Genomic DNA, 24,867 nt, shown 5'->3' with positions numbered 1-24,867 from the left:
TGGTGCAAAATTTCCATGGCAATGGATTGCCATTTGCACTAAGGGGGGTTAGAGGAAGCCAAGAACGGCAGCGAGTCCGTTCCTTACCCCCCGCCTCTAATACAATATGATATATCATTATAAAGCGCACTAACTATATGCTCCCGCTAAAACTTTATCATCTAAAGAAAAGTAAACATCATAACAGGCTATTATTCTAGGCATTGACCCCAATCAGCATTCCCGGTAGGTAAGCAAAGTGTTCAGATCAGGGACAAGATTCTAGTAATTGTAAAAAACAAGAAAATCACATGGGTCTCCCGGGCTTATTTCTCAAAAGGCCCAAATCTTCGCCTCTAGACGGTCCAGCCCCACAGGGTCCAGTCAGTAAAGGCTAGGGGAAGACACTCCAAACCAGGTCCACCAGGTGGAGGGTCCAAGTGGATGAATAACACAAACAGTTTACTGCTTCCTCCTATGAGGTTTAAGTAGTACTTGACTCAATGTCAGAACCTCTGATAACACCTGTGAAATAACACAATGCCAGTCTGGAAAGAAGCAATATTAGGTGACAGGAGAAAGACTTTCAACAAATCACAGTAACTTGCAACGATGCCTTTGATGCAGTTTCATGGTAAGGCCCTCCCCTGTTGCTCCAGGGATAATTGGCTATCATGCCGGAAGGGCCCATGAAGGTTATCCCCAGTAGGAAACAGGGGTGCTACACAGGACCGCTACCCTGTCGGATTGCTCTTGTCAGGACCTCTTTGTCTCCCATGGCGACGGACTGGCTGCCATACTGGGGGTTCCACAGGGAGTTGGGGGCCTGAGGGCCAATCCGGCAGTGCTACCATAGGAAGCTCGAAAGTCCCCAAGAACTTAGCCAGATCTCCGAGTTTGCGAAAGATTGCTGATTTCCCATCCTTATGCGCTGTCAGCTGGAAGGGAAAACCCCATCTATATGGAATGTTTCTGTCCTGGAGGTGTTGGAGCAGGGGTTTTAATGCTCTTCGCAGCTGCAGAGTGCGTCTAGCCAGATCCGGTAATATCTGGACCTGGGACCCCTGGTAGTTGATGGATCCTGCCTGCCGCACCGCGGACATGATGGAGTCCTTTACCTTATAAAAGTGGACTCTACATATTATGTCCCTTGGACGTGAATCTGGAGGGGATTTGAGACCCAGGGCCCTATGTATGCGGTCTAACTCAATCGGCCCAGAGCTTTGTTCTCCCAGAATTTGAGCAAAGAGCTTCTGTGCCATGGCCTCCAGTTCAGGCGTGCCAATACTTTCAGGGATGCCACGGATACGGACATTATTTCGCCGATTGCGGTTCTCTAAGTCCTCTTGCCCTGAAGTGAGCTCATCAATCTTTGCTGAGTGGCTAAGTAATATTTTCCTTTGTAGGGACAACTCAGCAGTGATGGCTTCCTGGGACTTCTCCACTTCCTCTACCCTGTATGTGAATTCAGATTTCAGTGCCTGCAGCTCTTTCTTATAAGTATTCTCAAGCCTGCTAGCAAATCTGTCCAAATCTTTTTTTGTAGGCAAAGCCTTGATAGATTTACTTATCTCATGTAGATTAGGCAGATCTCCCTCATTGTCCTCCTCGCTGGAGAAGTCCTGCTGTGATTTCCCCAGCTCCTGCTGTGTCTGTGTTTGACTTTCCCCGGGGCTGTGAGTTTTCCATGAGGGAGGCAGACGCCATCATTGATCTAGTGTTCCTGACGGCTGCTGAGGTGCTCTGGCTGAGGAAACGATCCATGCTGCTCACTGTCTCCTTTATCTCACCTCGGTGTCTGGTGACTTTCCTGGATCTGCCCATAAGCAGGGAGATGTTAATGTGCTCTAATAGAGGCTAATGGGGGAAGTTCAGGACAGAGCTCCCAGCAAGTGCAGCTCACTCGGCCATCAGCAAGCCACGCCCCCCTTCACGGTACTTTTTAATGGTTATAATAAAGACTTTGATGATTTTACTTCAAGAGGAATTTGTGCCAGATCCGTTTTCTTCCTTCCAGAGTTACAGAGGGTCAGCCCTGCAGCTGGGCAGGGGAGAGTTACAGAGGGTCAAACATGCAGCTGGGCAGGGAAGAGTTGCAGAGGGAAAGCCCTGCAGCTGAGCAGGGCAGAGTTACAGAGGGTGAGCCCTGCAGCTGGGCAGGGGAGAGTTACAGAGGGTCAGCCCTGCAGCTGGGCAGGGGAGAGTTACAGAGGGTCAGCCCTGCAGCTGGGCAGGGGAGAGTTACAGAAGGTCAGCCCTGCAGCTGGGCAGGGGAGAGTTACAGAGGGTGAGCCCTGCAGCTGGGCAGGGGAGAGTTACAGAGGGTCAGCCCTGCAGCTGGGCAGGGGATAGTTACAGAGGGTCAGCCCTGCAGCTGGGTAGAGGAAAGTTACATAAGAGAAAAGTATTCATCACCTCACCAACTCCAATGAAGGTATAGAAAAAGTCATGCACAGAGTTTCAGACCGACTTCCTGGGTAAAATCCAATTTAAAGATAAGGTGAGTATATCCAGCACTCGTAGTGGAACGATCCAAAAATATGAAAACATGTATGTACAACCGGGCTATGCGTTTTAAGCTAAACAGCTCTTAATCAAGACAAAGTCTACAAGTAAGGCTGCTTTCACACGTCAGATTTTTTTGCATCAGGCACAATCCGGCTCAAAAACCTATTCAACGGATGCGGCGAAAAAAACGGATCCGTTGCATAAGGTTTTCCATGCGGCCCATCCATTTCTTGACGGATGCGGCTTGATACTGAGCATGTGCAGTTCAAAAAACCGCATCCGGCAGCCAGATGCGGTTTTTGCCGCAGGACGCCGCATCCAGCGTCCATAGGCTTGCATTGTAATTTGCGCCGGATTCGGCGCGATACGTTTTTTTTGCCGCACAAAAAACGTGCCAGGCAACGTTCCATCTGACCGCCGCATGGGCTAAATATGCCGCATCCGGCAAAAAACGGACGCAACGCAAGGCAATGCGGCACAATACGGCGCTAATGCAAGTCTATGCCGAAAAAACGCAACCGGCGGCAAAAAAAAACAACGGTTGCTTTTTTCTGCAAAGCGCCGTATTGTGCTGTTCAGCAAAAACCGGATATGTGAAAGCAGCCTAAGTGATCATATATACAAAAAAGAGGGCAAAGGAAATGCTTGGGTGTGGAATGAGAAACGCCCAGCCACAGGCAAAAATCCAGATTAACTATAAAAATGCCTGCATTTAAGATCAGACCAAACATAAATAAGGAGTAAATCAACATCTATCAAAATCTCCCAATAGTGTGCTAATAGAAGTTTAAAAAAATAACAATATACACGAAAAAATATGCCCGGAATGTGATAAGGAAGGATGAGGACATTGTGCTTCTAAACTGACCCTGAAGCCTATAAGTGGTTGAGACACTGAAGTATAGCCGGTAAGACTTGGGACCAGGTCAGAAATCTGGTAAGGAAGAAAGAAAATCAACTGTAGAGGTTCTGAGCAGGAAGACCAGAAAAATAGCTGTAGGTTTTTAGGGAAAATAAGATGGCAAGAACAACGACTACGAGGAACACAGACTTGGGAGTTTTGAAAAACTCTAGATAGCAAAGACAAGGCACATATGGTACACAGAGAGGGCAGCATCGAAAAGGAGTCAGGAAAGATGGAGGGCCAAAGAATACTAAAAAACTGCACAAAGTTGGCAATTTTTGAAATACTGTTCCTGGCTAATCTATCAAATGTAACCATGTTTAAAGTTATTTTGTCACAATGAGACTGTTGGAAAATGAGGGATAGGGACACCTAGGCTGTCCCTCACAGTAGGGGGCCCTATGCTATCCCTCACCTCTGGGACACTCCTAATGGTGAAGATCCCTGGCTCTACTTCTGACCTAATCTGATACCTCTCCTTCCCACAAGAAATAGACGGGGCAGAGGTATCATGATTACCACAGATAAAGACAGACAAGGGAAAACTATAACTCTGACACACTATACATACACACGATTAGACAATAAGAGATTTAGCATGAAAACAAGAGCAGGAAGGTAGCTACTAATGACAACAGGGGTAAACTCCACGAGTGCAAAAAGCAATAATTATTAGCACTAAGCGTTACTTCCACAAGATAGTCTGGAACACCACACCTCTTCAGACCAATTAAGATTAACTATAGCTGGCATATGTGGAAGGATTCAGCCAGCATAAATAGCAGGGGAGCAGATGTGATTGGCTTTCCCACAACATGTGATGAAAGAAGACTAACAAGCAGAAAAGCAGAGAATAACTCTTGCTATCCTGTCTATGAATCAGCACGTTGCTATGACAGTAGGTAACGTTTGTGAAAATCTACGTGTGACACAAATCAGATTGTTAAATCTTCATATTCTGAAAACTGATCATTCATTATACACTGCACTACACAGTCATGTGTGTAATAGGTTTCAGATGGGAGTGTGAAAGTGTTTCTAATAAAGATAAAGTGTTCATTCAGAGTATAATAATGGGGGATAACACAAGACTGAACACAAGACCTTCACAGCCGTCTACACATCATAGGGAGATTTCATGGCGTGAAATTTCAGCTCACCGCCACCTGACCTTGTCATTACCCAGACTCGGAAAACGGCCCTGCCCCGGCCGTGGAACAAAAACTGAAGGAGATAATCCAGCTGGGTGCAATAAAAGACAGTGCACAACTAACATTAACGTTACTCGTGCACTGTCTGTTCATGCGCAAATAAAGAAACACTGTTATTGCACCCAGCTGGATTATCTCCTTCAGACATTTCATGACACCTTCTCTCCATCTACCTGATCATGCTGAGGAACATTGGGATCTTCTTGTTTACAGTCCTGTGGAAGAAGAGGACGGGGACATCTCTCTGGTGTTGTCCTCTCACTGGATAGAACTAGAGGAAACACATACAGGGGCTGAATTTATTCTTTACATACAGATAATTATAGGCCGTGTGTATTTAGTCCTGTCTATTACCTGGTGATGTGAGGGGCTGGCGATCCTCCATCATGACGTCCTTGTACAGATCTTTGTGTCCTTCTAAATACTCCCACTCCTCCATGGAGAAATAGATGGTGACATCCTGACACCTTATAGGAACCTGGCACATACAATGATACCGTCATCCCCCGATCCCTTCATAGCGTTACTGTATAATGTCCCAGCATTCCCAGCAGTGTCACCTCTCCAGTCAGCAGCTCAATCATCTTGTAGGCGAGTTCTAGGATCTTCTGGTCATTGATGTCCTCATGAATCAGGGGGTGAGGTGGAGGCCCCGTGATTGGGCTCAGGGGTCTTCCCCATCCCTCAGACACAGGGTCCTGACAGCGGTCACTAGAGGTCTTCTTCACTACTGTGTAATCCTGGATATGGAGAGACTCATTAATAAATCTCACTACAGACATTTCCAGAGTCCTCACCTCTCCAGTTCTGTCAATCTGTTATTCCCATAGATAAGAATGATGTAATGTGACGTCATCAGAATCTCTCACCTCTCCAGTAATCCGGAAGAGGATCTCTAGGGTGAGGTGTAATATCCTCTCCGCCATCTTGTCCCTGTCCCTATCCATCCTTGATGGGTCAATCAGGAAAATTCTCTTATATAGAAGATCTGAGAGGATCCGATATTGTAGGGACCTGAATGGGGAGAAGATGACGATGTAACATCAGAAAGATCCCATGTAAGAAATCTCCAGAGCTGTTACCGGCTTCACATGATCCCTACATCCAGCCCTGGCCCCGTCCTGCCCCCGGTATAACACACAATCCACCTATAGTCACACACAGGGATTTATCACAGAATATAGAACCGGGGCCGTCAGTAACAGATAATGATAGAACATTAATATCTCCTGATAGTGACAACATGGAGCGGGCGACGGCCATAATGGAGACTGTATAGTAACAGAGCAGCGAGCGGCGTCAGGAGGGAAGTGACCCAATCTAATCCCATACAGACAGATCTCCTGATAGAGCCGCACAGACGGGAACACGTTCTGTCTCCTGGAGTGTGAGCAGCACTGAGGGGGTTAATGTAATGGGGAATCTCCACATCCCTCCTCCTGCAGAGCCGCACACTGGATATATGGCTGTGACTAAATCCTAGTGGTGAAAGCTCCGCTCCCTCTGCCACCAGGATTTCCCCGCTCCCCTTTATCACACACAGTCTGTTCTCGGCGCCATCATTACCCGACTCTCTCCCTCTCTGCAGCTTCTTCTCTTACATGCGGCCGCTTATACAGGGGAAAACACTTCACTTCCTGTAAACTGTAGAATGGCTCCTCCCCCCATGTGACTGATCACATGACTATGACATCATCACAGGTCCTGTAAGCACAGAACAGCCACATATCTAGTGTACTTGTTGAATTGAATAATTAGGCTATGTGAGCACGTTGCATTCTCTGCAGTGCGGAAAAGAACGCATCCTCTGGCAGACTGGACACTGCGTTTATAAAATAAAATGCATCCACAACACATGCATTTTGGATGCTTTTTCCATGCGTTTTGGATGCATTTTTGTCAGTGCGTTCCCCCGGCAATTCAGCTCTCTACATGCCGGCTGATAGTACACAGACAGAGTCGCGCAATGAGAGTGAACTCGGGTAAACTTCACCCGACTTCATTGTCATACCGCAGCTCTGTCTGTGTGGCGTCCCGATTATCATCTTCAACGCACACATACCGACATTACCGCCGACATCCCCGTACACATCCCGACATTACCGCACGCATCCCGACATCACCGCCGACATCCCCGCACACAACCCGACATCCCCGCACACAACCCGACATCCCCGCACACATCCCGACATCCCCGCACACAACCCGACATCCCCGCACACATCCCGACATCCCCGCACACATCCCGACATCCCCGCACACATCCCGACATCCCCGCACACATCCCGACATCCCCGCACACAACCCGACATCCCCGCACACATCCCGACATTACCGCACACATCCCGACATCCCCGCCGACATCCCCGCACACAACCCGACATCCCCGCACACATCCCGACATCACCGCCGACATCCCCGCACACATCCCGACATCTCCGCACACATCCTGACATTACCGCCGACATCCCCGCGCACATCCTGACATTACCGCCGACATCCCCGCACACATCCTGACATTACCGCCGACATCCCCGCGCACAACCCGACATTACCGCCGACATCCGCGCACACATCCTGACATTACCGCTGACAACTCCGCACACAACCCGACATTCCCGCACACATCCTGACATTATCGCCGACATCCTCACACACATCCCGACATCCTCGCACACATCCTGACATTACCGCCGACAACTCCGCACACAACCCGACATTCCCGCACACATCCTGACATTACCGCCGACATCCCCGCACACAACTCGACATTCCCACACACATCCCGACATAACCGCCGACATCCCCACACACAACCCGACATTCCCATTCCCGCACACATCCTGACATTACCGCCGACATACCCGCACACATCCCGACACTACAGCCCTCATCATCACCGCACACACACCGGCATTACCTCAGTGACGTCCCCGCTAACAGCGCGATTCACTTCAGTTGCTGCGTGGACCTCACAGGGGCGGTGGTGTTCTACTGCTGCTCCTGACAGCTTCATGTAGCAGAGCTGGATGCGTCGCGGGACCTCTGGATTACGCCGGACCTGGAGGGGTATTTGGGGATTTTAATGAAGTGGTGAAAGAGGGTGTTTTTTTTGTCTTTTATTCCAAATAAATGATTTTTTCGCGTGTATCTGTTTATTTACTTTCACTTACAGGTTAATTATGGAAGGTATGTCGGGGAGACGCCTGTCATGATTAACCTAGGACTTAGTGGCAGCTATGGGCTGCTGCCATTAACCCCTTATTACCTCGATTGCCACCGCACCAGGGCAATTTGGGATGAGCCAGGTAAAGTCCCGGGACTGTCGCATGTAACGGATGTGGCAATTCCGGGCGGCTCCTGGCTGATATTGTTAGGCTGGGGGGTTCCCCTTATGGTGGCGCTCCCCATCCTGAGAATACCAGCCTTCAGCCGTGTGGCTTTATCTTGGCTGGTATCAAAATTGGGGGGGGGGACCGCACGTCGTTTTTTTTTTTAATTATTTATTTATTTTACTGCGCGATATAGACCCGCCCAACTGTGGCTGTGATTGGTTGCAGTGAGACAGCTGTCACTTAGCGTGGGGGCGTGTCTGACTGCAACAAATCATAGGCGCCGGTGGGCGAGGAAAGCAGGGAATACGAGATTGAATAATGAGCTGCCGGCATTTTCAAAAGAGGAAAAGCCGCCAGAGCAGTGTGAACGCCGTGCAGCGCCGCTCCGGTGATCGGGGAACGGTGAGTATGAGAGAGGGGGTAGGGAGACTGACCGACGGACAGAGAGAGGGACAGACAGAGAGACCGACCAACAGAGAGAGAGAGACATAGACAGAGCGACCAACTGACAGAGAAAGAGACCGACTGACCAACAGACAGAGGGAGATTCACCGACATGCACAGACAGAAATTGACTGACATCACAGAGACTGAAAAGACCTGCGTTTTTCTTGTCGAAAAAGCATGCATAACGCAACAAAAATGCAGTCCAAGTGCATTTTGGTTGCGTTCTGACCCATATCATTGATTTCAATGGGTGGAGAACGCAGCTACAACGCACAAAAGTGACATGCTGCTTTTTTTTCCGCAGCGATTTTGGGCATCCAAAACGCTGCGTTTACAAACGCAACGTGTGCATTGATTTTTCGGCTTTCTCATAGACTTTGCTGGGGAAGCTGAACGCATGCAGTTATGCTGCAGTTCAAAACGCAGCGTTTCCGTGGGAAAAAATGCAACGTGCGCACATAGCCTTATAGGGTTTAGAAGGAAATCACCACGCCAACTAGCCAAGCTAGTCACACTCACCAACCTGGAAGGAGCCCATACATTCTAGGCTCAACCATCCAATGTGTGGCTCTTCAGGTGGAGGGATGTGGAGATTCCCCATTACTGGGCGCAGGACATATTTGTTGAATATGTAATCTAGTTGAAATAAAATTATAAAACAATATAAAATAAAGTCCTTTTCCGCATGGCAGCTAGATATCTGATCATACCTCCCAACTTTTACAGACGAAACGAGGTAAAACTAGGGAGAGAAAAAGCGCAATAGGGTCTTACGCGGTATATATCCGGGGAAAATAAAAGGAAATGCACTCACCTCAAGGAGTTGTGGCAGTCACAACTCCTATGAAAGCTTATGTTGTTGGGATGAAATCTGCTGCAGCCCCCGTGGTTGATAACAGAGAACAATAGAGAAGGTGTTTATGCCGCGCTATTCACCAGGAAGGAGGACAGAGAGATGATCAATGTTCCTTTATTGTAGCTTGTGTCTTGGCGTTTCAGGAGCTCTGCTCCCTTCATCAGGACATACAGCACAAAAACAACATATCTGCAGTTGATCCAAGGATCCCAGCATAAATACAACACAGAAAAAAGAAAAAAATGGCAAGCCACGCCCCCAAATAAAAAAATTGGCGGGTTGGAATGACGCATATAGCAGCAAACACATTTTCATGTATAAAAAGCAGAAGAATCAGGAACGAACAGTTGGTAACAGTATAAAAACATACTATAAAATGTTTGAGCAAAAAATTTTTACACAATTAAAAAAAGGAAGAAATCTAAAAATAAAGACTTTATGATAGATTAAAACATTGTATGTGTTCTACTTTGCTCAGGAACCTGCAACTTTATGGGGTTAATGTGTGAAGGTCGGGACTCTGATTGTGTGTGCCACTGGGGAATTACAGGGCAGTGTTAGCGAAAACACCTCCATGGTAAATCATTAGCAAAATAGGGAAGAAATTTAAATGACTTTTTTTTCAGTAAATCTTCAGTTAAAAATCACTCAAAGATTCTCCCTCAGTAAAAAGTAAAAATAAGTAATGAAACAACGGGAATTTACATCAAGCGGGTGACAGAGTCCAAGTATCTGGGAGGATAATAATAGGGTACCGCTTGTGGTCACATATAATCCCCACATGAGCATCCTAAGGAAAATTGGTGCTGATCTTCAACCCATATTCCACAGGGACCACAGACTGAAAGTAATATTCCCAGAATTACCACTTCTCTCCTACAAACAGCCCCCTAACTTAAGGAATCTCCTTGTTAGAAGTGTCCTCTCATCACCATCAGAGACGGGCACATTCCCCTGTAATGGTAAGAAATGCAAGACCTGTACCCACATTTTACCAACAAATATGGTCCACATAGCCAACACAAATCAGAACTAAAAGATCATGGACCTCTTTTCATGTACATCCTCCAATGTGGTATACATGATACAGTGCACAAGATGCCCTGGAGGAACATATATTGGGGAAACTAAACAAAAACTACAAACAAGGATGAATCTACACAGGCACACAATAAAAAAATGAACTGGACACGCCTGTGGGAAAACATTTCTCCAGACCGGGACACAGCATGACAGATTTAAAAGTACTAATACTGAAAGGTCATTTTAAAGATGACAGAGAGAGAAACATTTGGGAATTCAAACTGATAAAGGTGTTTGGATCCTTAACAAAAGGACTGGTTTTATGACTCACTACATGCACACACTTCACACCTCCAGCAGAAGAACCTCAGAAGTGATCTGAACAGAACACTTCCAACTCATCTGCATTTCTAAGAAAAAAAATAATTTGATTTCCTTGGCTTATCTTTAGGAGGCATCATCTTTCCCATGTCCTGTTGTAACATTCATTTAAATGTTATGTTTAGTCTCAGTAATTCATTTGTAATTTGCCTGAAGAAGGAGCCTCTGTGCTCTGAAAGCTTGCTAATATAATTTTTATGGTTAGCCTATAAAGATATCACTCCTAAAATACTTTTGTCATTCTTGGGACATAGTATTTCAATTGATTTTTCTGGCTAACACGGTACCACAATATTACCCTGTATTGCACCTAAAATACATATAAACATACAAATCTATACAGTCATATACACTGACATATATAGATATACAGTATACATCATACATATACACACATTAGAGGTAATAATATGAGGAAGCCGGCAGCAGCCTCAATCACCTCCCCCACTTGTCTCCTGTCCACTCCTCCTCGGCATGTGATTGGCATCACTTAAACAGACCTAGCCATGCACACTGACACTGCTGTATATTTATCACAAGGGAGGATGGGGTATATATATAAAATTACAGGAGGGGCTAGGGGGTACAGTATATACATTGCAGGAGGGGCTGGGGGCTACAGTATATATATATATATATCACAGGAGGGGCTGGGGGCTATAGTATATATATATATATATCACAGGAGGGGCTGGGGGCTATAGTATATACATGACAGGAGGGGCTGGGGGCTACAGTATATACATCACAGGAGGGTCTTGGGGCATAGACAGTACTTGAGGGGGCATACATGTTAGGCCTATTTCAGACGTCAGTGATTCTGGTATGTATGTGCTAGTTTTTATACGTACCAGAATCACTGACCTATGCAGACCCATTATAATCTAATCAATGGGTCTACGCACACATCAGTGATTTTTCACTGACCGTGTCTCCGTGCGGCGTACATGCATATCCGTGATTGCCGCAGAGAGACATGTCTGTTTTTTTCTGGCATCACTGATGTCCCATGGACCACACTATGGTGTGATCCGGGAAACACGTACCAGAAAAATATGGCCATTGAAAATGTAAAGCTTTTTCAACTCACCCTTCTCTAGCGATGCTGTGTTCGGCAGCTGCCCTCTGCTTCTTCCTGGCTGGCTCATTATGGCATGCATATTCATTTATGTAGCCAGAGCCGACCCGGAAGTAGCTGCAGAGGTGAGAGAGAGCGGATGCTGAATCGTGGGACTGTTCACCACCATGGACAGCAAGTGCGGGGACAGGTAAGTATATGTCCATGTGCAATCACGGAGTTCGGATCACGTATCACAGATTGCACATGGACAACCACTGTGTGTATGAAGGGACATATGCGTGAAGAACGTCTGTGTTTTTCACTAAGGGGCATACGTTACTAAGAGGTATACAGATTACTGGGGGAAATACATTTTACTGTGGGGCATACAAATTAGGCTAAGTTCACACTTCCGTTGTTTTGTATCAGTCACATGCGTCGCTTGACGCTTGTGACTGATGCGCTGTACAACGGATGACAAAGAACAGAATTCTTTGTCGGACTCCGTTGTGTACAGGGGGCGGAGCGCGAGGGGGTGGAGTTCGGGGGGGGGGTGGAGCCAAGCGGGGCCGTGGCACTGAAGACGTCAGTGCCGCAGGGACTGCAAGACAGGTGAGGGTGTGTGAATGTGAGTGTGTGTGTGTATACATGCTGAATGCGGGAGGGGCGGAGCCGAGCGGGGGGCGGGGCCAGATGCTGAGGATGTCAGTGGCAGTGCTGCGGTCTGCATGGCTGGGGACAGGTGAGTGTATGTGTGTGTGAGTGAGCGAGTGAGTGTGTGCACATGTGGAGTGTGGGAGGGGGCGGAGCTGAGCGGGGGGCGGAGCCGAGCGGGGCCAGACGTGGGTGTCAGTGGCAGTGCTGGTCTGCATGGCTGGGGACAGGTGTGTGTGTACACACATGTGCGGAGTGCGGGAGGGGGCGGGGCCGAGTGGGGAAGTGTCGGCCTCCCTGCACACATAACCAGACTAAATATCGGGTAACAGCAAAGCACCCGATATTTACCTTGGTTACCCGATATTTACCTTGGTTACGGGCGTACACCGCTTAGCGCTGGCTCCTTGCACCGTAACCAGGGTAAATATCGGGTAACCAACCAAAGCTGGTTACGTGTGCAGGGAGCCAGAGAGCATGCGCAGCGAAATCCGACGGATCGCGCTTCTCAAAAAACTTTACAGGCTGTGTTACTCCCGCCCAGCGGTCAGTCGTTCCACGACTGATCAGTCAGGCGGAGGGTGGAACACAGCATCATCAGTCACAATCCGCTGCTCATACAAGTCTATGGAACAACGGAATCCGCTAAACGGATTCCGTTGTTTACCAGAGCAGCGGATTGTGACTGATACATTTTAGCAGAAATGTGAACTTAGCCTTACTGGTAGCATAGATGTTACTAGGGGGCATTTAGCTCTGGTGTTGAGGCTCATACAGCTCTAGGGGAACATACAGCTCTGATGGGGGGGTGCACATACAGCTCTGGTGGCGGGGGTGCCCATAAAGCTCTGGTGAGGGGGCTGGGGGCATACAGATCTGGTGGGAGGGGGCATACAGTTCTGGTGAGGGGGGCTGGAGGCATACGGCTCTGGTGAGGGGGGCTGGAGGAATACAGTTCTGGTGAGGGGGGCTGGAGGCATACAGCTCTGGTGAGGGAAGCTGGGGGTATACAGATCCGGTGGGGGAGGGGCTGGGGGCATACAGATCTGGTGAGGGGGGCTGGGGGCATACAGATCTGGTGAGGGGGCTAGGGGCATACAGATCTGTTGGGGGGATGGGTATACAGATTTGGTGTGGGAGCTGGGGGGCATACAGATCTGGTGAAGGGGCTGGGGGGCATACAGCTCTGGTGAGGGAGGTGGCTGGAGGCATATAGCTCTGGTGAGGGGGCTGGGAGGCATACAGATCTGGTGTGGGGGCTGGGGGGCATACAAATCTGGTGTGGGGGCTGGGGGTCATACAGATCTGGTGAGGGGGTGGCTGGAGGCATATAGCTCTGGTGAGGAAAGGGCTGGGGCATACAGCTCTGGGTAGGTGGGGGTCACATACAGCTCCTTTCCCTCCAGTCTTCATCTGTGGACAGAGCTCAGCATGTCGCGCGGTAGCTCCGCCCACAGATGCACTTCCGTACACAAGCAGCCCAGCTGAGAGCAGTGCACTGGGCTGTTGGTGCCAGGTTTAAAGCGCCACAGTAAGGGAAGTGCTGCTGCTACCGACCCATAACAGCAGTAGCACACAGAGCCAGAGCAGTGAAGTAGCGCTCGGCTCTGCTTATGTGGATAGGAGGGGGAGAAAGTCAGATGGGGAGAGAGTGGGTGGGTGGAGCCACGGGACACATAGCTCACGGCCGTGATACCGGGACACCCACTCAAAACCGTTATAGTCCCGCTGTATCCGGGATGGTTGGGAGGTATGATCTGATTCTGGGCCAAAGCCAGACTCATGATGACCCGTTCTTGCCTAATCAGAGAGAGATAGATCGAGAGAGAGAGACAGAGGGGGGAGGAGGCCTTCAAAGAAGCAGCAATATCCTTGCCAGTAAAGACCTTTTAATACAAATAAGTGATGACTGCATGTTTTTTCTTTGAGGCAACATGGGTAACAGAAGAGAAAACAAGGTTTCAATCATCAGCCAAATATTAAAGCAACAATGTATCCTGAGATAATAATTTCATGAGAAGATCATTGAAATTATGTAAGCAGATCATTTTGTAGCAAGGCTGAAATTAGGTGGATATGTGGTGCCCCTGACCTGGTCAGGCACCACTGAGTACTGCACCCATGCTGGGTCAGTACTGTCAGGTAATTCTAAAGGCTGGAATAGGGTGTGTACGCACAGACACATAGTGACCAGGTCTCCCACACCATTAGAGGGCCGACCCAATAGGGGGCTTGCCTCCACATCTCAAAAGGGGTGTAGTGTAGGGGCTGGGAGCTAGGCTGCAGAGGCTGTCAGGAAAGAAGGGGAGTGAGCCAGTCTGCTAGTGAAGCGCAGTAGTTGCTAGGAGATGCAGTCGCGCGGACACGCTAGTCAGACCCTGCACGTGTAGTAGGTGGTAGCGGGGGAGAACGGTTACCAGTGAGTCACTATGAAAGATTCTGAGGGAGTCAGTCGGTCGAGTACGGGGATTCCTGGTGACTAGGCACGTATGGGGAACAGGTCCCTAGAGTGGATGTCCATTTATTGATCTGCTAAACCTGCCGGTGAGGGGAACTGCAAGTCCCTCACCAACTATCTAGAGTACGAGCCTCAGCAGCAACGAAGGGGCCCATAAGAGGGATCGAGCCTGGAGCTATCTCACTTGGTCCACGCTGCCAGCAAACGGGCCAAAAAGGGGAGAAAAGGCAGTAGCGACTTCCCTGGATCAATCCCACAGTACTTCAAGTCAGGGGTTATCCGAAACAAGAGGTGCTAGCAAGGCGAGCTAACGGTTACCCTTAGACCGGCCTAAAGGATACCTGATTTCACCTGGTTAATCTCAGCATCGCCCGGGTACCTCACAAAACATCTAAAAGCGAGTAAAGATCAGTTACAAGAAATTTTGGACTTTGTTACGTCACCGCCGGAGTCTGCTCCAGCGACTTCTGCTCCGATCGCCCGGCGACGCCGTGTTCCTGCCATGGATGGTGCTGGTGATGGGAGAGGAGTCGATGCCAGCGGCACCGGTGGGCGCAGGCTCTGATCATCCACTGGGCTGGGTTATCTTGGGATCTGCAGTACCGCTGGCTGTGGGTGGCGTGTGTTTTCCAGCTGAAGTTGCCAGTGTTCAGGTTTTAGGTTTTTAGGTTAGATTTGATAAATATACACACCCCACCATCTTTTTTAGGTTAGATTTGATAAATATACACACCCCACCAGCTTTTTTGTCTTTCCTAAATGTACTATAACCCTGTATATTTTTCACACAGTCATGGCTTTCATCCATTTCCGTAATGCCCACCACATCATAGTCCATGGTTGACATAAGAGTCTCCAATTCATTTATTTTGTTTGCAAGACTTCTTGCATTTGCCAGTAGACATTTAATACTATTAACACCTTTATTACTCCTAGCCTCCCTACATTCCTTGCATGTCCCATCCCCCCCTAATCCTTCATTGACCCCTACCGTCTCACTGTATCTGTTCTATCCCCTTTTTTGCTCCAGTACACTCCCTCCCCCAGATCCTAGTTTAAAAGCTCCTCCATCCGTCTGACCATTTTCTCCCACAGCACAGCTGCACCCTCCCCATTGAGGTGTAGCCCGTCCTTACCGTAGAGCCTGTAGCCGACTGAGAAGTCGGCCCAGTTCTCCATGAACACAAACCCTTCCTTCCTGCACCAATTTCTAAGCCACGTATTTATCTCCCTAAGCTCTCGCTGTCTTTCTAGTGACGCTCGTGGCACTGGTAGTATTTCTGAAAACACCACATTGGAGGTCCTGGACTTCAGCTTCTCTCCTAGTTCCCTGTAATCATTTTTAAGAACCTTCCACCTGCCTCTAACTTTGTCATTAGTCCCAATGTGCACCATGACCGCTGGGTTTTCCCCAGCCCTACCCAGCAATCTGTCTATCCGATCTGCAATATGCCAAACCCGAGCACCCGGCAGACAACACACTGTTCGGCATTCACTGTCTCGGCGACAGATGACACTGTCTGTCCGCCTAATTATAGAGTCTCTTAACACCAACATCTTTCTGGGCTTTGCTGCACTCCTATTTCCCTCCTTCCTACAACAGTCATTTTCCTGGTTGCTAGGAGACACGTCCTGCTGTAGTGATCCTAGTCCTGGCCCTTCATTCCTAATATCAACCAAACAGGCATATTTACTAGGTTGTGCCAGGTCAGGACTAGGCTCCCTGACACGTTTCCCCCTACCTCTTCTAATTGTTACCCAGCTACCTACCTCTGGGTCCTGATCTTCCCCACCTCCACCCTCCTCCATATCACTGGCCCCAGCCAGAGAAAGCTAAGTGAGCTCTAAACTCCTCTCCAGGTTTGCAATGCCCATGAGTGTTGCAAGCTCTTTATTTCGATCAGTTACCTTGGCTTCCAAATACGCAACATGCTTGCATCGAGTGCAGACATATTCACCCTCGAACGGCTGCTCAAGGCATGCATACATCTGACAAGATACACACCTGGTAGCATTGTCCATGGAGCCGCTATTAAATGGGAATAAACAGTAAAGTAGAAAAACAAAGAGAAAAAAAAACAAATGGGAAACGTATAAGGATAAATTCAAACTATGTTCTTGTGTCAAACGATGAGATTGTGTTTAAACTATGCTGCACTTATCTGCAATCCCAGCACTTTACTGCAGCACCTCACACACTCAGAACCTCGCTTGTTCTGGCATGTTTATATAGTTCCACAAGGACTACCAGAAGCTGCCAGAAACAGGTGTGGCTAATACCACTAATTGAATCACAAGACAAACTTTTTTTTTTGCTTTTTAACAGTATCACAGACAGATACACATATCCCTAATGAAATTAAACAATTACAGTTATCACCACTATGAAATTGTGTTTAAACTATGCCGCACTTATCTGCTATCCCCGCACTTTACTGCAGCACCTTGCACGCTGACTACCACAGATTTACACACGTCTTCTAAACAATATTTGAAATTTTATGTAATAGTAAACTTCTTAGATCTTTCAAATTTTGCTAATGAAAATTGGGAGCAAAACCAAAAGTGTTATGTTGATATTTTTGTGCAGTGTATGTTTCCTAAACATAAGAGCTCCCCCAAAAATAAGCCCTAGCAGGAATTTTTGGCCTTTTCGGAGTAAGGCTTAAACATAATCCCTACCCCAAAATAAGCACTAGTCGCGGTTCAATAATGAAGTGTCTATGCAGCTAAATAAGTTAAAGAATACTGCAGGACACTTCATTATTGAATGCAGACAACTCCAAAAGAGAGAAGACAAAGAAGTGAGAATACCCTGCGATCGAACTAACCACACGCCGAATGGGAGGACCTACAGCATAACGCACACCCACCCACATCAGATTGCAGACACACACAATCACACATCAGATCGCTCAAACACACTCACCACATCCAGCGATATCGATTGCTTCTGGCAGGCAGAGAATCCTGAGACGCAGTGTAGTAGAACGCATTAATCTAATGTGTGTGAGCATGATCTAATGTAGGTGTATGTTTGCGCGATTTGATGTGTGTGAGTGTGTCGGACAGAAGCAGGGGAGGACAGTGTGCAGCATACCTGCTAGGAGCGCCTGCCAAGTATTGCAGGAGGACCTGGGAGCCACGCAGATGTCTAGTAAGTATGAGTCTCTTGGGAAGGGGGGGGGGGCTGCTTTTTGGGGGGGGGTAAACTTTTCCCCAACCATGTTTCCCCAAAAGAAGGGAATTTTGTTTACTTACCGTAAATTCCTTTTCTTCTAGCTCCAATTGGGAGACCCAGACAATTGGTGTATAGGCTATGCCTCCGGAGGCCGCACAAAGTACTACACTAAAAGTGTAAAGCCCCTCCCCTTCTGCCTATACACCCCCCGTGCTCCCACGGGCTCCTCAGTTTTGGTGCAAAAGCAAGAAGGAGGAAAAAGAATTATAAACTGGTTTAAAGTAACTTCAATCCGAAGGAATATCGGAGAACTGAAACCATTCAACATGAACAACATGTGTACACAAAAAAACAGGGGCGGGTGCTGGGTCTCCCAATTGGAGCTAGAAGAAAAGGAATTTACGGTAAGTAAACAAAATTCCCTTCTTCTTTGTCGCTCCATTGGGAGACCCAGACAATTGGGACGTCCAAAAGCAGTCCCTGGGTGGGTAAAATAATACCTCGTAAGAGAGCCGTAAAACGGCCTCTTCCTACAGGTGGGCAACCGCCGCCTGAAGGACTCGTCTACCTAGGCTGGCATCCGCCGAAGCATAGGTATGCACCTGATAGTCTTTTGTGAAAGTGTGCAGGCTCGACCAGGTAGCCACCTGACACACCTGCTGAGCCGTAGCCTGGTGCCTCAAAGCCCAGGACGCGCCCACGGCTCTGGTAGAATGGGCCTTCAGCCCTGAGGGAACCGGAAGCCCAGCCGAACGGTAAGCTTCGAGAATTGGCTCCTTGATCCACCGAGCCAGGGTTGATTTGGAAGCCTGTGACCCTTTACGCTGGCCAGCGACAAGGACAAAGAGTGCATCCGAGCGGCGCAGGGGCGCCGTACGAGAAATGTAGAGTCTGAGTGCTCTCACCAGATCTAACAAGTGCAAATCCTTTTCACATTGGTGAACTGGATGAGGACAAAAAGAAGGTAAGGAGATATCCTGATTGAGATGAAAGGGGGATACCACCTTAGGGAGAAATTCCGGAACCGGACGCAGAACCACCTTGTCCTGGTGAAACACCAGGAAAGGGGCTTTGCACGACAACGCTGCTAGCTCAGACACTCTCCGAAAAGAGGTGACTGCTACTAGGAAAACCACTTTCTGCGAAAGGCGTGAGAGAGAAATATCCCTCATTGGCTCGAATGGTGGTTTCTGAAGAACCCTCAGCACCTTGTTCAGATCCCAGGGTTCTAACGGCCGCTTGTAAGGAGGAACGATGTGACAAACCCCCTGCAGGAACGTGCGTACCTGTGGAAGTCTAGCTAGGCGCTTCTGGAAAAAACACAGAGAGCGCTGAGACTTGTCCATTAAGGGAGCCGAGCGACAAACCCTTTTCCAGTCCAGATTGAAGGAAGGACAGAAAAGTGGGCAAGGCAAAAGGCCAGGGAGAAAAACCCTGAGCAGAGCACCACGACAGGAAAATTTTCCACGTCCTGTGGTAGATCTTGGCGGACGTTGGTTTCCTAGCCTGTCTCATAGTGGCAATGACCTCTTGAGATAATCCTGAAGACGCTAGGATCCAGGACTCAATGGCCACACAGTCAGGTTGAGGGCCGCAGAATTCAGATGGAAAAACAGCCCTTGAGACAGCAAGTCTGGTCGGTCTGGTAGTGCCCACGGTTGGCCGACCGTGAGATGCCACAGATCCGGGTACCACGACCTCCTCGGCCAGTCTGGAGCGACGAGGATGACGCGGCGGCAGTCGGCCCTGATCCTGCGTAACACCCTGGGCAACAGTGCCAGCGGAGGAAACACATAAGGGAGCTGAAACTGCGACCAATCCTGAACTAAGGCGTCTGCCGCCATAGCTCTGGGATCTTGAGACCGTGCCATGAACGTCGGTACCTTGTTGTTGTGTCGGGACGCCATGAGGTCGACGTCCGGCACCCCCCAACGGCAACAGATCAACTGAAACACGTCCGGGTGAAGGGACCATTCCCCTGCGTCCATGCCCTGGCGACTGAGATAATCTGCTTCCCAGTTTTCCACGCCCGGGATGTGAACTGCAGAGATGGTGGAGGCCGTGGCTTCCACCCACATCAAGATCCGTCGGACTTCCTGGAAGGCTTGCCGACTGCGCGTGCCGCCTTGGTGGTTGATGTATGCCACCGCTGTGGAATTGTCCGACTGAATTCGGATCTGCTTGCCTTCCAGCCACTGCTGGAACACTTTCAGGGCAAGGTACACTGCCCGTATTTCCAGAACATTGATCTGAAGTGAAGACTCTTGCCGGGTCCACGTACCCTGAGCCCTGTGGTGGAGAAAAACCGCTCCCCACCCTGACAGACTCGCGTCCGTCGTGACCACCTGCCAGGATGGGGGTAGGAAGGATTTCCCCTTCGATAATGAAGTGGGAAGAAGCCACCACCGAAGTGAAGCTTTGGTCGCCTGGGAGAGAGAGACGTTCCTGTCGAGGGACGTCGACTTCCTGTCCCATTTGCGAAGGATGTCCCATTGAAGAGGACGCAGGTGAAACTGCGCGAAAGGGACTGCCTCCATTGCTGCCACCATCTTTCCCAGGAAGTGCATGAGGCGCCTCAAGGGGTGTGCCTGACCTTGCAGTAGAGATTGTACCCCCTTCTGTAGCGACCGCTGCTTGATGAGCGGAAGCTTCACTATCGCTGAGAGGGTATGAAACTCCATGCCAAGATATGTCAGCGATTGTGCCGGTGTCAGACTTGACTTTGGAAAATTGATGATCCACCCGAAACTCTGGAGAGTCTCCAGAGTAGCATCGAGGCTGTGTTGGCATGCCTCCTGAGAGGGTGCCTTGATCAGGAGATCGTCCAAGTAAGGGATCACCGAGTGACCCTGAGAGTGGAGGACCGCTACTACAGTAGCCATAACCTTGGTGAAAACCCGTGGGGCTGTTGCCAGGCCGAACGGCAGTGCCACGAACAGCAGGTGTTCGTCTCCTATGGCGAAGCGCAAGAAGCGCTGGTGCTCTGGAGCAAATCGGAACGTGGAGATAAGCATCTTTGATATCGATCGATGCAAGGAAATCTCCTTGGGACATTGAGGCGATGACGGAGCGGAGGGATTCCATCCGGAACCGCCTGGTCCTTACGTGTTTGTTGAGCAGTTTCAGGTCTAGGACAGGACGGAAAGACCCGTCCTTCTTTGGGACCACAAACAGGTTGGAGTAAAAACCGTGGCCCTGTTGCTGAAGAGGAACAGGGACCACCACTCCCTCTGCCTTCAGAGTGCCCAGCGCCTGCAGAAGAGCCTCGGCTCGCTCGGGAGGCGGGGATGACCTGAAGAATCGAGTCGGGGGACGAGAGGTGAACTCTATCTTGTAACCGTGAGACAGAATGTCTCTCACCCAGCGGTCTTTTACCCGTGGCAGCCAGGTATCGCAAAAGTGGGAGAGCCTGCCACCGACCGAGGATGCGGATTGAGGAGGCCGAAAGTCATGAGGAAGCCGCTTTGGTAGCGGCACCTCCGGTGGTCTTTTTAGGACGTGACTTAGACCGCCATGAATCAGAGTTCCTTTGACCTTTCTGAGACCTTTTGGACGAGGAGAATTGGGACCTGCCCGCGCCCCGAAAGGACCGAAACCTCGACTGCCCCCTCCTCTGTTGGGGTATGTTCGGTTTGGGCTGGGGTAAGGATGTATCCTTTCCCTTGGATTGTTTGATGATTTCATCCAAACGCTCGCCAAACAACCGGTCGCCAGAAATTGGCAAACTAGTTAAGCGCTTTTTGGAAGCAGAATCTGCCTTCCATTCCCGTAGCCACAAGGCCCTGCGGAGTACCACCGAATTGGCGGATGCAACCGCCGTACGGCTCGCAGAGTCCAGGACAGCATTAATAGCGTAAGACGCCATTGCCGACGTCTGAGCGGTTATGGACGCCACCTGCGGCGCGGAAGTGCGTGTGGCTGCGTCAATTTGCGCTTGACCTGCTGATATAGCCTGTAGCGCCCATACGGCTGCGAATGCTGGGGCAAAAGAAGCGCCCATAGCTTCATAGATGGATTTCAACCAGAGCTCCATCTGCCTGTCAGTGGCATCTTTGAGTGAAGCCCCATCTTCCACTGCAAGAATGGATCTAGCCGCCAGTCTGGAGATTGGAGGATCCACCTTGGGACACTGAGTCCAACCTTTGACCACGTCAGGGGGAAAGGGATAACGTGTATCCTTAAGGCGCTTAGAAAAACGCTTATCTGGACAATCATGGTGATTCTGGACTGCCTCTCTGAAATCAGAGTGGTCCAGAAACATACTCGGTGTACGCTTGGGAAACCTGAAACGGAATTTCTCCTGCTGAGAAGCTGACTCCTCCGCCGGAGGAGCTGAGGGAGAAATATCCAACATACGATTGATGGACGCAATAAGGTAGTTCACTATGGCGTCCCCGTCCGGAGTATCAAGATTGAGAGCGGCCTCAGGATCAGAATCCTGATCAGCTGTCTCCGCATCATCAACCAGAGATTCCCCCCGCTGAGACCCTGCACAATATGATGATGTCGAGGGAATTGTCAAGCGAGCTCGCTTAGTCGGTCTGGGACTGGGGTCTGTGTCAGAGACCTCAGCCAGGTATCTATGAGAATCCCCGGGGGGACATTGTTGGTCCAACTGAGGGGGGCCAGGGAACAATGATTCAACAGAGTCCCTGTGCTGAGATACCGGTCTGGACTGCAAGGCTTCTAGTATCTTAGCCATAGTCTCAGAGAGTTTATCCTTAAAGACTGCAAACTCCGTCCCTGTCACCTGGACAGTGTCAGCAGGTGGAGCCCCCTGGGCCCCCCCCAGCAGAGGCTCCGGCTGAGTAAGTGCAGCAGGGGCCGAGCAGTGCACACAGTGAGGGTCAGTGGAACCTGCCGGTAGCGGCGTCGTACATGCGGCGCAGGCAGCATAGTAAGCCTGTGTTTTGGCACCCCTGCCTTTTGTGGGCGCCATGCTATTGTCTTCCCTGAGTAACACAATAGGGAATATAGCCAGAAAGCAACTGTGCACTATACAGTGTAAAATATATACCATAAACATATAATTACACTTCTGCACAATGGGGCTAGCACCACAGGTGCTGCTTACCACCCGCTTAAAGCGGTTGTGAGGCCACCAGAATCCCTGCCTGGGTCTCCCAGAATTTGTCCCCCTCTGCAGCGTCCGAGGAGCTGACAGGAATGGCTGCCGGCGTCCTGAGGAGAGGAGGGAGCCATGGGCGTGACCCAGAAAGTGCGGGAACTGGTGCCTCACAGTGCACAGTGAGGGGGGTGGAGTATGCAAAGCATGCTCCAGCCCTCACTGCTGCTCTTCTGTACAGCATCCCGCCCTTCCCCTGCCTGTCAGGGCTGTGGGCGGGAGGAGGAAACACTAGGCCGTTCAAGCCGGGGACTCAAGTAATAAGCGCGGCTGCCATAAAAGCGCGGCCGCGCGGAAGTCCCCGGCGCACTACAAGTCCCAGCCGCGCCTCAGTGTTAAAACATGGCGGCGGCGGTAGTGCGGTAGTCCCCCTACATAAACACACTCAGCGACGCTGAGTGTGTAATGGCACATTAACCCGGTCAGCGCCGCGGTCCCCGGTGCACTAGCACACCCAGCAATGCTGGAGTGTTGCTGTGCGCGGTCCCCACAGGGACACAGAGTACCTCCAAGTAGCAGGGCCATGTCCCTGAATGATACCCAGCTCCTATCCAGCAGGCTCCCAGGAGTTGTGGATGAAGCACGGTCTCAGTGCCTGGAGACCGATAGGATCCCACTTCACCCAGAGCCCTAAGGGGGATGGGGAAGGAAAACAGCATGTGGGCTCCAGCCTCCGTACCCGCCATGGATACCTCAACCTTAACAACACCGCCGACAAGAGTGGGGTGAGAAGGGAGCATGCTGGGGGCCCTATATGGGCCCACTTTTCTTCCATCCGACATAGTCAGCAGCTGCTGCTGACCCATCTATGGAGCTGTGCGTGCATGTCTGCCTCCTTCGCACAAAGCATAAAAACTGAGGAGCCCGTGGGAGCACGGGGGGTGTATAGGCAGAAGGGGAGGGGCTTTACACTTTTAGTGTAGTACTTTGTGCGGCCTCCGGAGGCATAGCCTATACACCAATTGTCTGGGTCTCCCAATGAAGAAATAACACCTACCCGAAAAAAAAAACCATAGCGCTTTTTTCGGGGCAAAAAAAAAAAGTATGGTGTCATTTTTGGAAGAACACAGTATATACACTGCTCACAAAAAGTTAGGGATATTTGGCTTTCGGGTAAAATTCCAGGATGATCCTAAAATAACCCCCTGACTTTTTTAGGTGCACTTAATGTGACCTTCTCTAAACTTTTGAATATACAGTACATGTCCAACTGTTCAATGTTTCAGTACTTTTTTCAGAACTTGCTGTTCTCTAACAAGGAGCTTAATGGAAAAATTCACAAGTGTTTGATCCATAAATCACCCAATAATTTTCAGGGTTCAATTAAAATTGGTATTTAAACAATCCTCCTCAACAGGCTGTGAACATTTTCACATCATGAGACCAAGATGATACCTAACAATTGATCAACAGTGCCTAGCAATTTGCAAGGCTTCAAGCAGGGTGTTCACAGTCGGAAGTGGACACGGAGCTTAGAGTGTCACAGAGTGTCATCAGCAGGTTGCAACAGAGATGGGAGACTGGAAGAGTCACAGAAAGGCATATAACTGGACATCCTTTGGCCACATCCCACACTGATGACTGCTTCATTGTGAACAATGTCCTCCAGAACTGGATGATGAATGCCACACAACTCCAGGTACATTTAAGGCAGTTAATTGTCAGGTTGAACCACTCAAAACCAGTTACATCAGTGTGGCGTGCGTGTTCGATGACCTGCAAGAGTACCTGACCACACCATGAGG

At 49.5% G+C, this 24,867-nt stretch overlaps 1 protein-coding gene across 1 annotated transcript in view; it reads right to left on the bottom strand.

The window, feature by feature from the left end:
* The window catches only part of LOC142312014 (uncharacterized), a 53,515-nt gene extending 47,311 nt beyond the window's left edge, over positions 1–6,204 (bottom strand). The window contains exons 1-5 of the mRNA XM_075350884.1: positions 6,169–6,204; positions 5,472–5,616; positions 5,163–5,342; positions 4,957–5,080; positions 4,776–4,873 (exon numbers count right to left, since the gene is read on the bottom strand). Coding sequence (XP_075206999.1) covers positions 4,776–4,873; positions 4,957–5,080; positions 5,163–5,342; positions 5,472–5,549 — 480 coding nt within the window. The 5' untranslated portion in view covers positions 5,550–5,616; positions 6,169–6,204. The remainder of the gene's footprint in view (positions 1–4,775; positions 4,874–4,956; positions 5,081–5,162; positions 5,343–5,471; positions 5,617–6,168) is intronic.
* Between the last annotated feature and the right edge of the window lie 18,663 nt (positions 6,205–24,867).

Source organism: Anomaloglossus baeobatrachus, chromosome 5, assembly GCF_048569485.1.
Source record: "Anomaloglossus baeobatrachus isolate aAnoBae1 chromosome 5, aAnoBae1.hap1, whole genome shotgun sequence".
NCBI classification, from domain to species: Eukaryota; Metazoa; Chordata; class Amphibia; order Anura; family Aromobatidae; genus Anomaloglossus; species Anomaloglossus baeobatrachus.
Note: the sequence above shows the minus strand (reverse complement) of the source record. Positions and strands in the feature narration are given on the sequence as shown.